Genomic DNA, 14243 nt, shown 5'->3' on the forward strand with positions numbered 1-14243 from the left:
GAAAATCTCTATTTGGTCCCGGTAGATCCTTTTATTACTTCTACAGAATCTGTAGAGTTCAAACTTTGTAGAATAGTCCGCCATATCTTCTTCTAGGCCTGTTCAGGGGAGAGCAAGTCTATAAGCCAAGGCCAAGTCGTCAATCCTTCGCCAGGAAACTAGGTCTAGGTGTGCATTTCTTCAATGCATGGCTGCACCCGATCTCCGACAGGTTAAACTCCACTTGATCCAGTAAATGAGATAGCTGTGCTCCTATAAGCCGCACATTGGAGCAGGAATACGATATCCTCATGAAGTTACATATTTATCGCCAACGTCAGGATAATTCCTCCATTTATTCCCCTTCTACACATAATCAAATGAGTCCTTTGCACCTGCTGCTCGTAAATGAGGGCGTCCTCTGTCAGCTTAGTCCAAGATTCAGGGCAGGACTAACAGAGGTATCAGTGTATAATATTTCATGCATTTCGTGTGTTGATGGAGTCTTCTGGATCGCAGGACTTCATAGTAGGCATTGTGGACTTCATAGTAGGCACGATTCCATGGTAGCAGAGCTCCGAGATTGCCGTCGTCAACTGATACCATACTAGTTTTCCTCTTTTTTGCAAACATTTGGTCCTTGAACATCCAAGGCATGTTCTTAGCCTCAGATTTCAATGCGACAAGAACGCCTTGACTGTATTGCTACAATGATGTCCGATGAGACATCCATACATGTACGCTTTCCGTGGAAAATGGTTGAACTCATGAGCTCGTGATATCTTCTTCCATAGAAAACTTAAAATATAACGACACCATGGTAAAAGATAAAGAATTACTCATCGGGAAATTCGCGCTAAGCAAAAGAAGAGTTATGTCACCATTATGTTTATTTTGGGAATGTTTCTTGTGCTGCGAAACGTGGAGTGCTGTTTCCTGCATTACTCATCCACTACGAATGAGACGAACGATCGCAAACTTCAATATTATATTCTTCACACTGCTTCACGATCAACATGGCGTAGATTACAATCGTTTTAATGTCAAAATGCTCCTTCCCCATACTTTTACGTCATTTACTTACCATTACACGGGTTTCATCCACGAACGTCACATTTCTCCACGAGGATCGATTAAGAATTCCGAACCGGTTCGAATTTGTCGATCGGACCGATTACTGTCTCGCTGTGGCTTTTGTGGTTTGCAAGATTTGCCAAATAAAATCAGTGCGTGCTGGAACTTTAAAAAAGAGACTCAACGTGTGTGTGTGTGTTTGTGTGCTTTTAATTGATCGGCAAAAACGATTGCCTGGAGATACCATCGAACCTGCGTTTGTCGTGACCAACACGCATACACCAGTAGCCCCCGTCCATCCGATTCCGTCCGGTGATTAATATTCTTGCCCAATGCTTCTCTTCCCTCGCACGGACAACAGCATGCCAACAACGTACGAGTGGCCGCCGAACAGTACGTCGCCCGGCGCATGGCACGAAACAAATCCATGACGAAATCGATCACATCCGGGCTGGCCGGTCCGATCCTGAGTATGGGCAATGTGCACTTTCTGGCCGCGGCCAAGAGTGGCACCTTCTTCGCCCGGGACAACGTCTCGAACTTCATCACCTGGTGCAGGTAAGTGCTGTTATGCGACAATTGCACGGGAAGGACAAACAAATCCTGGCAGGCGGGTAGGGTATGGACCAGGACCTTCGAGGACTTTATGCTACCGTACCTGACCCAGAAATCCTTGATGCCGTCAGCGCTATAAATAGCAGTTATGCATTTGTATGCCTGCAATAGCAGAAGTCGATTGCGTGCCAAAAAAGCTTCAAACCCCATGTGTCGGAGTGTATGTATAATTTCGATTTTTCATTTCCATTTTTTCTCGTTTTCCTTTGCCATAGAAAAAGCCTTCAGATTCTCGAGTGTCTGCTGTTCGAAACGGACGATTTGATAATGCGCAAGAACGAAAAACACGTCATCCTGTGCCTGCTGGAAGTTGCGCGACGTGGTGCCAAGTTCGGTAAGTTTTCCCACTGCGGCTATGTGTGTGTGTTTGTGTGTTTGTACGTGATTTTTCCATTTCCTGCCGTGGACCAACCATGGCCGATGGACAGTGCGCCACCCCGTCTGGGTCAAAATTGCCGGCAAGTCAGCGATGACTCAGACCGCATGTCTCGGGGGGAGGAAAAACCGAGCCGAGAAAGCATGCATAATCAATATTTCTGTAAAAGCAAAAAAAAGAGTTGCTTGTCAATATTATGATGTCATAGGTATTACCGTAGGTCATGGTGACTTGTGGGAAAATTATTGACAAGGATCTGCCACTCCTGCAAGAGTATTTTTTTAAAAAAGAAATTGCCTTTTCCTTTCCACAGGAATGCTTGCTCCCATGCTGGTGCAGATGGAGCGTCAGATCGATCGGGAGATTGCGGCCGATAATCGGGCCAACGCTGGCGTTGGCTGTGGAACGCAGACGGAAGGTGAGGGCGGTGGTACCGGCACCGGCATATCTACCGGCACGGAAACGGAGCTTTACGACAGTGACAGCGAGGAGGAGGACCACGAGTCCGAGTCACCGATGCTGATGTACGGCCCGCAGCCACAGATCGTAACGAACGATTTGAAGAGCCTGGACGAGATGGTAAGTTACAGTTTGTTGACAGAAATTCTTCTTCATGCTACGCTGCATTCGAACGTCCTTCAGAATCGTGCGACGAGAGGTAGCTTCATAAGAAGGTTGGAGCTCAGCGTCCGTCTCATTACGACTAAGGCCACAAAATATGGATGGTTGGGGAGGGGGAGCTTAAACAAAGTGAAACGTCTTTATCCGCTTAACGCGACATTTCGGTCGACCCTAAACCCTACCAACAGGGTCAATCCAATATATCTTCTAGCATACGACCGCATGCCGATGAAAAGAAAAACTTGTCACACACACGCTTGTCCTTGAACATTCCAGCGAGAGGATAGACAAGGGAACGTTGGAAGAGTGCATGATGTCGCATACGTTGAAGGCATCGGACCTTCGCCCGGTGCATGTGACTTTCGGCTGTGGATTATTAACTCCGTAAAACCCATTCGAACCCCCTGTGTTTGTGTGCCGAGTACATACGGAGTTTGTAATAAACAGACAGCGAAGTCCTCCATGCTTCAGTAAGCCCACCGGGAGTATGTAAGGATCCCATTGAACCATGAAGCCGTCAATGTGTGCCATCCTCTTGTGAAAGATCCGTCACCGGCCGTATCTCGACCTCGTGCCATTCTTCGCAAGTTTCTGTGACCACCTCCTGGAAACAGGTGACAAAACCCGGCAGCAGAAACGGCCACCGAATGTGGACACAATTAATTCGACAATTACCATACAGCATTACTCCTGGGGTCACCGATTGTCGGCAATGCCACCCATCAACGGTGTTCCGAAGTTGGATAAACTGTTGGGCAGGAGGGAGTGTTTCTTGTGACTTCTTGAACACCATGATCGTGGTGGTGATGCAACCGTAGTAAGGGTTCGTTGGGCTTCTCTGGTGCGACCTTGCCGTGAAGTTTGTGAAATCACTCACCAAAACTACTAAAAAAAGACAAAGAAACGGGTGACGATGATGATGGTGGTTTGTGACACGATCGACGCATGTGCCTGTGGATGAACAATTGACAGCCACAACAGCGAAGTGTAGTGTTGAGCCTATTTGTGGTGTTCCTGCTTTTTTTTTAAGAGAGATGTTGACTTCTGTCGCCCATAACATGTTGGCAAACAATAGCGCTGTGTAGGGCTTTGAACCATTGTGAAGAACAAATGTGTGCGCGCGGCGGGGGCCACCCGAATCGATCGCGATGTTGATCGTGGATTTTTGTGTTTTGTATTTCTGCCGAGAGAAAACGCACGTGTTGCTTTTTGGCTTCACTCACTTGTGTGTGTGTTTTCCTCCGCTGAGTACTTTTAGCATTTTCGACCGCATGTCAAAACAAACAGACACGCAACATCTTCATTTCAAGCGGCAGAAATAAACAAACAGGCATGATTACCGTGTCGTGTTTTGAACTTTACATATTGTTTGACCGTTGGCAAAAAAAAAATCCCAAAATTAAGCTGCTTTGCTCTATCATCAGATTAGCTCATCTCACCAGAACGAACGAACCAATCCGGATGATTAAGCTGCTTGCAGATCATAAAAATCACAACGACGTGAGAAATGTGGCGGTCCTCAAAATGGCTTCCCGAAGCTGCTCGTTCTATCATTTTTATGTTCGTGTCAATTGCGTTACGTCAAAACGATCTCCCCCTTTTCCGGTTCTGCTGTCCGAAGATCACTCAATTAATCGGCAACCGAAATCCCGTCGCGTTCTACTTTAATGCTGTGCCCATTGATACTGATTCCACGGTAGGATTTGATTTTTGTGTATCTTATACGTATCCCTCCGTTCTTTTTCCAACTTTGCCGTCCCTTTCGTGCGGATTTTGCGCACAGCAAATTGTCACCGGGTCGGTCCGGCGGCTTGGTGGTCAAGCTACCACCACCCAGCACAGACGCCCATCCGGTGCGTCCCGACCAAAGGCTCGTCGCTCGTGCCAAACGGTAAAAGAAACAAGAAACAGTAAACGAGTAGGAAGTGGTTCGCTAGATAGTTTTTCGCTAATAATCCATCCGCCGCCGTCATCACCACCACCACCACCACCACCATTATCCTCATCGCCTTCTGCAGAGGTCCCCGTCACCGCATCATCGCTCCCACATCATACCTCTTGGGTAATCGCCGAGAGTATGCAAATGGGTTCTTTTATAGGTATACAGAACAACAGAACCTGAGCGCAACAGCGGCGTGTCCATCGAGCCAGAGGGACAGTAGTGACCAGCCCCCGTTGGTGGGGGGCTGGTAAGGATGGGAGGTCCGGCCATATTTCTCTATCGGAACAGGTTCGTTCGGTTTGGCGAGTGTTGCGGAGGTTTGCGCCCGTAAGTCGCACGCGCTTACGACATTCTTACCGTTGCGAGGGTTCTGTGTGTGTGTGCGCGTTTGCACGGCTTGACGGGCTTAGGCCACGCAATACGGCGGCTCTACTGCCCTTATGATGATGATGATGATGACCATTATTATTGGCATTAGCATTATTATTATTACAAATCTTTCGATCTGGCCCCCATGATCGCAAACAAGACCGGACCCCAACGGCCACTTTCTTCATCCTTCCCTGTTCTGATGGTCCCGGCCCGGCGCGGTGTACCGTCTCACTAGCGGACACCTAGCACCGTGATCGTCAAAATGTGATCTTAGGGCGGCGTTTTAGACATTGGCAACGATCGATCGAGTGTGAGCGGAGCGAGTGAGTGAGAATGGCGCAACGCGTTGGTAAGCCCAGGGGACGTGGACCCACCCGAGCACTTGAATTCGTGTGGGCGAACTTGGACCGCGGCGCGATCTTTTGTTGCCGGTTGCTGGTCGAACAGGTCTTGTGTTCGAGTTGCCTCAGCGTCTGAGCCGAAACCTGCCGAGATCGGAACGGACATAGGACGTCAGTAAGAAACGATCCTTCAGAATTTGGTCAGAGATTGGCAAATCTCCCCTGGTTGATCCATTCAGCCAACGTCACCAAGAACACCAGCTCTTTATCCAACACACACACCAGGTCACAACGGTTTGCTAGCTTAAGCGCTCCTAAAGCTCTTATCATGCGTTCCTGACAGTATCACATGTCCACCGGCCACACCATTATGCTACTGCACACCCGCCCACGGCACACCGTAATCAATTGCCGCCCAAACAAAAGCTCATTAATTTATGCATCACCTTCGTTTTCTTGCTCGTCCTCCCCGTAGGTTCGTGATCTGGTGGAAAAGTGCACCTGCCCGTCCCAGTTCCCGATGGTGCGCGTCTCCGAGGGCAAGTACAGAATCGGCGATACCAAAGTGCTCATTTTCGTGCGGGTAAGTGTAACGGGTTAAGATGTTGGGGTGTGCGCGATTGTAGCCGCCCTTTGAAACACGTCCGACGAGATACGAATCATACAACACACACACACACCGTCCAGGAACAGTCCCGGAAGAGTCCGTCAGGTCCGTGGGATGAATGTTGATCGTGTTTGAAGAGGTGCCGTTGTAGGTAGAAGAGTATGGAGCGAGGCTTGCCGTACAGATATTCTTCTCTAGTCTTTAGACGTGTTGTTCGGCAGCCCGGAATCCCTTTTTCGGGCAAGTGAGCGTCGTCTTGTAAGAACACACGTGTGCTGAGATTATCGTTTTCGACTTCGGCCTGTTTCTCTGTCCCCGGGAGAACGTTCCAATAGCTCAACAGCGCGCTAAGACTTCTTGGAATTTTTCTGTAGAGCGGTGGGAACGTTGCATATGCATTCCTGTCTAATACACTTGCATCTGCAACTCCAGCTCCTTCCAGGAAGCGCGTATAGAATACCTGTAACCTAACCTTTTTTAACCTTTGTAGTTCAGAAGATTAACGTCCTTTTTCGATAGCATTTTTAAAGCAGTATTAACATTCCTAAGGTGTATTGAAGAGATTTCCCCCATCACTCATTTTCAAAACTACTGAAGAAAACAATGTTAATTATCCTTAAACCATTATCTTCAAAAAATGAGAATAATCATTCACGCCTTCATACCTCCAGAATTTCCGACATTTCGACAACTACTATCCCTGACACCTTTACTTGCGTGAGCTTACGTTACCGCCTCGCTAGCTAATGATATCTTCCTGTTGTGCCGAGTTTTATCTACGTTTCATTATCGTTATGCTTCCGCTTTTGCGACACGATTCGATGAATAACAACAGTTTGCCACATTTCTCACCCATGCTCTGTCCTAGAGCGATTCGTTTCGGCTGTTATCTTTCCCCGATAAAGGTTGGTCGGTTGCTGGCTAACTTATTAGTTTTATGGGTTGACTTGCTTTATCAAGTGTTGATACTTGTAATGAATTAGTTTGATAAATTTTACACAACCTCCTTGTCTGGGAATCAAAGAACCAGGAAGCGTTAACTTATTTTCAGCTGGTAAAAAAAATAATCCGACCTTATGAAATGCGTAATGCCTGGTGTTAATTAATGTGCCTCACGTCGTTTTGGAAAAAGTGTATTCAAAAAAGAAAGAATTTAATTTATTTAACAATTTTCTTGATGGTCTAAATTGATCGCTTTGACCAACCGCAGCTATCCGATCAGAACGAACGCGTACTCGTCTTGTCCTTATACACTGATACCGCGTTCTATAGCCGCACCTATTTTTTTATGAAACTCGGACACTACTTAATAAAATATTATTTTTTCAAAACCTTTTAAAAATGAAAAAAAGGATAAAAAATAGCTATACGGCCTTTTGGAGAATTAAAAAAAATAATTACAATAGCTTACGGGGTTTTTCAGTTGATAAGGCAATAGCATCCATTTTTATGGCAGCCTTCTTACATTAAATGGCAAGCAAAGCTTGTCAATATAGAAACGACTTCATATGACAGGGAATCAAATACCTTTTATTGTGATGTCTTCAGATGATATTCTCATAGTAGCCGTTAATATTGCACGCACTTAAAGCCAGGCTACATGATACGAGATGCCAAAAAGATTTCACTAAAAAGGAGGCGAATTGCGAACTTTTTCCATCAAAATCATCTCGGTTCATCTACCCGCGTTGTTTAGACCACTTCATGCTATCTCTCTCTTCAACCGAAAAGTACCATGGCAAGGCATAGAAAGTGACAGAGAGGGCTAGAGAGAAGCGAAATCTTTCCGAGATTTCAGCTCGAGGAGACGAAATCTTTTTGATAGAATTTGCATTACCTCCCCCCCCCCCCCCTTCCCCCCTTTTTTTAGCGAAATCTTTTTGGCATCTCGCATCATGTAGCCTGGCTTTCAGATGATATTCTCATAGTAGCCATTGCACGCACTTACCCGAGCGCCAAAAGGACATGTACAATATCAACGGCTACTATGAGAATATCATCTGAGGACATCACAATAAAAGGAATTTGATTTCCCTGTCATCTGAAGCCGTTTCCATATCAACTAGCTTTGTTTGCCATTTCATCTAAGAAGCCCGCCATAAAAATGGATGCTAATGCCGTATCAATTCAAAACCCCTGTAAGTTTAGTGCAAATCCGGTGCAATTAAACAGAAAGTGCAAACTTAACATTTGATGAGTTATTTGATGAAATTAAAAATATACTAGGAACTGGCCGGCGGTGGATGCGACAGCAGCGCCGGTCTTCACACGGATTGGGGTTCAAATCTCATCTGGGCCGTTCCGCCATAGAGATCAACTAGTCTAGTAAGCCTGAAATGGCAGGTATGGCCTTAGAGGTCGTTAAGCCAAGAAAGACCAAACAATGTTGGTCAACTACCAACATCAAACCAATGCATATTTAGCTTTCACTAAGTTGAATTGAAAATTTCTGGATTTTTTTTGTGTTTCTATCAATTCATTCTAAGCTTCTAATTTAAAATGAGTCTAGAAATATTTTATAAAAGCTTCAGTTATCAATTACAATGTAAACAGCATGCAGAAAGGTATGGGATGAGTGCGGCTATAGAAAGACGACGTTCATATTGCTTTAATGAAATCATAACAAGCATAAATATGGTGAAAAACAATGCAGCAGCGAGTAGATTAGGGGTGCGGCTATAGGATTTGATAGCAGTGTATCTCAGTCATCTCATAGCGGAATAGTCAATCCTGACACGTGGAGTCCTAAAACCATGGTCTAGTAGCCATCTTCCTTTTTCAGGATTTTTTTGAGCGTTCAATTTATCTTACCATTGTATTATGCAAAGTAATGGAACGTGATAACAGCTCTAAACAAAGGCCAAATAATCATATTGAGTATTATCGCGTTAATTGCATTCTAATCAACTAGACGTTTGGGTATTCAATTAAACACTAACTACCCAGTTCTCCAAAAAATCTAATCTACCAACACCAAAAGTCCTCCAAATAACTTTTGAATTTTAACAGTCCGCTTAATCTTTTATTTGATGCCCCACGTGTGCACGCAGCATGGAATGTGGGTTAATATTGCGTGAACGTGACTGCGCATCATATCGCCGGAAGAGAGGCTGGCGGCACACCAACAATGTTCGGTTTCGCTGCAATGCACCCTTCAGATTACATAAAACAAACCCTTCGGCAGGCTCTAGCGAGAGGACAGTGCAGGACAGTACAATGTAACGATACGTTTACGACGGGCGAACGTCGGGGTGCCACCCAAACGCAAGCAAAACATTAATCATTTATGGAATTGTATTTTTTTCCCCATGCCTGTAGATTCTCCGTTCACACGTGATGGTGCGCGTCGGTGGCGGTTGGGATACGCTTGCGCACTACCTGGACAAGCACGATCCGTGCCGGTGTCGTTCGCAGCATCGTTCGTCCGCCTCAGCACGTCTCATCACCAAAACGAGCAACGCGAATGGAATCGAGCTGCACAAGGCTCAGGTTCACTACGATCGGTAAGTGGCGGGAAGCCATCCAAGCGACACTGCTCCTTCTCTAATCAACGACTTCTAATTGCTGTAGCTCTGGATCTCCGTGGAAGTCTAGCGCAACTCCCAGCCAGAACGGATCACCGATTAATGGCGGTGGTAGCAACAGTAACACCAACACCTTGTCACCTCCAGCACGTGCCAGAAGTCGCAGCCGTAGCCCCAGTGCGCCACGTCGTTTACCGACAGAAAATGGGGTTAGTAAGGGGATCTCTGGAAGAAGCTGTACCATCTAACACCGCATCTTTTACACTACCTGATGTGCCTTTTTCAGGATAAACTGCAACCGCCAGGATCTCCGCTGAAAACATCACGACGCTCGGTGTCACCGAGTCCGCGCCGGATGCAGGAGAACAGTGTGGCCAAGCGCAAAGCAGCCGGCACAGCCAGCAATGCTACCGCTGCTGGAGCTGGTGTAGTACACTTTGAATGTGATAAAGAGCCGGTGGCAGCGGTAGCTGGAGCGACCACCGCTTTGCCGTCGGAAGATGACAAGAATCGTTACGAGAGCGTCAGCGACAATGGTAGCGAGATCAGTGACGAGGGTTACCGCAGTTTGGGTGTGGTGCAGGGTGGCCAGACTGCTGGTACCACCACAGCCGGTGGTGCTGGCGGTCTGCGCAAGGGGTTCGGAAACAGTCAACATTCGAGCGAAGATGCAGATACTAATGGTACGACCAGCAACGCTTCCAGCGGTGTACTGCTGAAGAGTTTACTAATGTCGATGCTTGTACCATTCCCTTCCAGCGCATCTCGACACGACCACTTCGGACTCGCAGGCCAGCCCGACGGAGGAGGAAAGCTCCACGAAAACGAACGACGAAGAAGATCTGACACCCATCTCGGATGAGCTGGCAGTAGCGAACGGCTCCTCCCCGGACGTTCGTCAATACGCCACGACCGAGCACGATTCGCTTATCGATTGTCCGGACGGGCCCAGCTCTACCGGCCCAGCTTCCGGCTCCTTCGAAAGCTACGGTGTGTACGTGAACGATGACGAAATCACGGTGGACATTGCGAATGCGACCGGTTTGCGCAAGACGGGCTTCTCCGACCGCATTATGGACCGTGCCAGTGTGGCCCCTGCGGCCGCTGCCGCTGGTGCTGGCGGTGTCGGATCACGCATACCGCGGTCCCCGGTTGGACCGCGACGAAAGGAAAGTGCCGAAAGCACCGCCAGCGGTACGGTTACCGACGAGTTGGCGATGGGCAACCAGACCGCCGGTCTACGCAAAACTTCCATCGCCAAATCGGTCACGCGCAAACCGGCCGCACTCGCCGGTTCCACCGTGAACGGCCCGGACGCAGCGGCCAAGGAAACGAACACCTGGAGTGGTCGATCCAACAAAAAGCGACCATCGCTAACGCCACAGACGTTCAGTGCAACCGGGAAAGCGACCGGTACTCCGGCACACCCGGCACCCGCATTCACCCGCAACTCGCCGGTGCGTGCCTCACTGGCAGCGGAACGCACGATGACGGGTCGTAATCGAACGCCGAAGGCGTCCGGTTCGGCCTGCACTTCCACCAACACGTCACCGAGCAAGAGCTCCTCGGATGCGGTTGCACTTCTGCTGCAGCAAATCAAGGACACGCTCGATTCGGGCACGAACGATACGCAGATCGTGGAACGCGTCCGGCGGCTCGTGTCGCAAACCAGTGTGCCGGACGAGCTGGTGAACGATTTCACCACCGCCTGGGTACATTCGAATGGGAATCTCGATCGATCGAAGGTGATACTGGCGGCCGGTTCCGGCTCAACCACCAACGGATCGTCACCCTCCAAACCACAGTCCACGCTGTCGAAGCGAGCGAGCACCCTGTCCAATGCTTCCGACAGTACGCAGTCCAACTGTCGCGATCTAGCGTCCGTCGTATCGCCGAGGCGACTTGATAAGGGCCTGTCCAAGATACCGGCACCGGTCCGGTCAAACACGGGCCTATATTGACGATGTGTTGCCTATCCCGTACGTTCCGATGTTGTGCAAACCACACTAAAGCCATATCCAGCAGTATGTCTCAGAGAGGCCTCTGGCTTTTCCTCTGCCCCGACTAATTACAGTTTAAACAACACGATCCAGTCCAGTGAATGAGATGCAATAATGAGGGCGAAATATTAAGTTTGGTTCCGATTTTGTTTGCAAATTCCGATACCTTTTCCGTAGACTAGCTTTACAGGGTTTCTCGGGCCAGTTCAACATTGAAGGTGTTTTATGCTGTTGAAGTGGCCTGAGAAACCCTGTAAGCAAAACGTCGATTGCTTTGCTTATGTTGTTGCGTTGCTCAGAACCATATCAGAGGTAAAAGAATGATCGAATTGTTTTGGAATTCATCCTTAAATGGGGCACGTTCGATTGGCTTTGATCAAATGAGACACGAAATGGGAAGGATCGCACCTTTGTCGTCATTTGGACCGGGTGGCCCGCCCCGGATGTTTTGCTTCCTGTTGTTACTATTGTGCTGTAGAAATTGTTTAGTAGTTTAGAAAAGGCCGAACCGTGCTGCATATACACCACTTATAAAGCGAATCCTATAATAATGCGCTTCCAGGCTCGGATTCTCGCGCGATCCCGAACACGTGTCTCTCGCCCAGTAGACAAAATATTCGTGGCGGGAAATCATTATCTCTTATTAAAATCCAGCTTTCCAGTATATCCTTTACATGGAATAAAACTAAAGCAACAAGCTAAATGTTGAACAGGTTAGAGAAGTGCTAGAGCCAGAACCGTAGAGTGCTGCCGCTGAATGACTGACTTTTGCTTTTTTACCGAGTACGAGTTTAGGAAAGACCCGTTTTTGACTAGAATGAGATAAAAAATTTCGAGAGGTTTTTTTTGAGAACCAGGTAAAATCCAAGGTTCGGTACTGACCTGATGATAGGACAGGAGGGTAGCACCGAAAGCTGAGTGCTTGCAGAAAATATTTTAACCAGGCACCCGATCGACGCGTATCTCCCCTACAGCAGCCGAGGAGTCTTTACCGTTTTTCCTACCTAGCCCTAAATGAATGCCGCATTTTTTAAACGTTGCACATTTCCCATTTTCATCATCTCTAGCATATATCCTTCGGAGTGCTAATTAACTTAAGGAAAAAGCACTGATGGATATGGGCAGAGTTGCTGAACTACAAACTTAGAAAACAAACAGTACGAAATTGTAAGCGTCCAATATGATAAGAGAGGGCTACCGGAGAGGAGGCAATAGTAACACCGTATTCAGGCAGATGATACAATTCATATTAAAGTTCATTCAAAAACATTTACAGGTAAAGAACAAATTGACACAAAAATGCGGAAAAGATAGCGTAGACTTTAAAAAATAATTAAATGGTAACGTAAAGGCAAGAGAAAGAACGTTGAAAGGCGTGGAAAGCAAGCAATTATCCCCACATCACCTGGTGATGAGGAACACGGAAACGAGCATTACGGTTTGGACAAGCATTACACGCATAATCAAAGAGTGCTGTGCAATATATATGTGCGCATCTAGTGTGTTAAGTTTGATAAGCTTAACGGTAGCGCGGCCAGAATGGCAGTTTACGATAGGAAGAAGTTAAAAAAAAAGTTACTAACAAAACGCAAGTTCTTATACGAAAATCAAAAATCACGATAAAAACAGAAACACTGGATTGAACACCACCTTAGGGTAGGGTGGTACGTTCGCAAACTGGTTTAAAGTTTTCTTTTAACAATGTGTCGAGAATTTAAGCGGCATGAAGGGGGAAGAAACCCCATGCAGCAACACATGTAATGGAAACCCACTAGCTATTTTTGTGGCAATAATAAAGCGTCAATAAAAGTGCAACCTTCATTAGCAGAGAGATCCGATTTTTCGACAAATTTACGTTAAATTCAGAGTGCCACATTCGTTTGGACGAAGAAAACCGATCTTTATTTCTTCGCACTCGCCGTACTTGATAAACACATTTTTAAACACTTCTCTACAGTTCACTGTTCACTGTGGTACCTCTAGGCCGGAAACCGTAACGGTTAGTGTTTGTCCCAGCCGTACGACTTGCCGGGTGTTGGCAGTCTCGCGGCCGATCTGCAAACAATTTAGAAATAATTACTTTGCTTTACCGTGATAAGCGTTTATGCGTTGATTTACCCTTTCTCTGCCAGTAGCTTCTGGGTGGTCAAATCGATTGGTGGAGCAACTTCGCGGCGCGCATCACGGATCACGTAGTGGTTCGCCGACAGTCTGTAAGTGGATGGTGGATTTAACGTTACTAAGTTGTTCAGACTGCTAAGGGGGAATAGTAGCTATACTTGTGCGCTGGCCCATCGGGTAGGTTCGGTGGTGGTTGCGTTCTGGCTGCAATTCCATCCTCGAAACGAAGCGCATTCGTGTGTTCTCGCTGCAAAGACAAACCCAAACAAGTTCCGTCAGGTGAAGATTCATTACATAATTATGTATGTCCTGCAAAACCGGAAGCGGAATGAAGGCCCACAGTAGCTTAAAGCATTACTTACACCGAGCAGGAAGGCGCGCAGCCTTTGCAGCATCGGCGAAATATCACGACGCACGACTCCGGACATGTTGTTGGTGGAGAATAGACGGGAGATTTCGTGCTATGTACAGTTTTCCTTGCCGTATGCTCAGTATGTGTGGCCTCTGCTGTGAAAATCAATGTTTTGATTTTGTTCGCTAGAATGACAGTACGCGTAGTGCTTCGATTAACCGGGACGATGTGTTGATGTGGTCGAGTTGAGAACTGGAAGTCATTTACAGAATTTGATTTGTTTTTCGACTTTTTATTTGCAATGAACGGTTGCACATAT

General features: G+C 47.1%; 2 protein-coding genes across 4 annotated transcripts in view; one reads left to right on the forward strand and one right to left on the reverse strand.

The window, feature by feature from the left end:
- The window catches only part of LOC118515306 (GAS2-like protein pickled eggs), a 40043-nt gene extending 26759 nt beyond the window's left edge, over positions 1 to 13284 (forward strand). For all 3 annotated transcript variants that reach the window (XM_036061981.1, XM_036061982.1, XM_036061983.1), the window contains exons 4-11: positions 1415 to 1611; positions 1884 to 2002; positions 2358 to 2623; positions 5796 to 5903; positions 9246 to 9430; positions 9498 to 9660; positions 9738 to 10134; positions 10211 to 13284. In XM_036061981.1, coding sequence (XP_035917874.1) covers positions 1415 to 1611; positions 1884 to 2002; positions 2358 to 2623; positions 5796 to 5903; positions 9246 to 9430; positions 9498 to 9660; positions 9738 to 10134; positions 10211 to 11412 — 2637 coding nt within the window. In that variant the 3' untranslated portion in view covers positions 11413 to 13284. The remainder of the gene's footprint in view (positions 1 to 1414; positions 1612 to 1883; positions 2003 to 2357; positions 2624 to 5795; positions 5904 to 9245; positions 9431 to 9497; positions 9661 to 9737; positions 10135 to 10210) is intronic.
- A 42-nt stretch (positions 13285 to 13326) lies between these two features.
- LOC118515309 (NADH dehydrogenase [ubiquinone] 1 alpha subcomplex subunit 7-like) lies at positions 13327 to 14111 on the reverse strand. Its single transcript, XM_036061998.1, has 4 exons — positions 13935 to 14111; positions 13731 to 13819; positions 13570 to 13662; positions 13327 to 13506 (listed from the first exon to the last, which is right to left on the reverse strand). Exons 1-4 carry the CDS (start codon positions 13998 to 14000, stop codon positions 13452 to 13454), a joined length of 303 nt encoding a protein of 100 aa, XP_035917891.1. The 5' UTR covers positions 14001 to 14111; the 3' UTR covers positions 13327 to 13451.
- Between the last annotated feature and the right edge of the window lie 132 nt (positions 14112 to 14243).

The sequence above is a fragment of the Anopheles stephensi genome, unplaced genomic scaffold, assembly GCF_013141755.1.
Source record: "Anopheles stephensi strain Indian unplaced genomic scaffold, UCI_ANSTEP_V1.0 ucontig137, whole genome shotgun sequence".
NCBI lineage: Eukaryota > Metazoa > Arthropoda > Insecta > Diptera > Culicidae > Anopheles > Anopheles stephensi.

What these genes read in the sequence shown, in the direction of transcription:
- LOC118515309 (XM_036061998.1), bottom strand. Translation starts at nt 14,000, where the DNA reads ATGTCCGGAGTCGTGCGTCGTGATATTTCGCCGATGCTGCAAAGGCTG. An exon ending in TGCGCGCCTTCCTGCTCGGT is followed by an intron (nt 13,820 to 13,934) that starts GTAAGTAATGCT and finishes TTGTCTTTGCAG; the next exon opens with CGAGAACACACGAATGCGCT. An exon ending in AAGCTACTGGCAGAGAAAGG is followed by an intron (nt 13,507 to 13,569) that starts GTAAATCAACGC and finishes AATTGTTTGCAG; the next exon opens with ATCGGCCGCGAGACTGCCAA.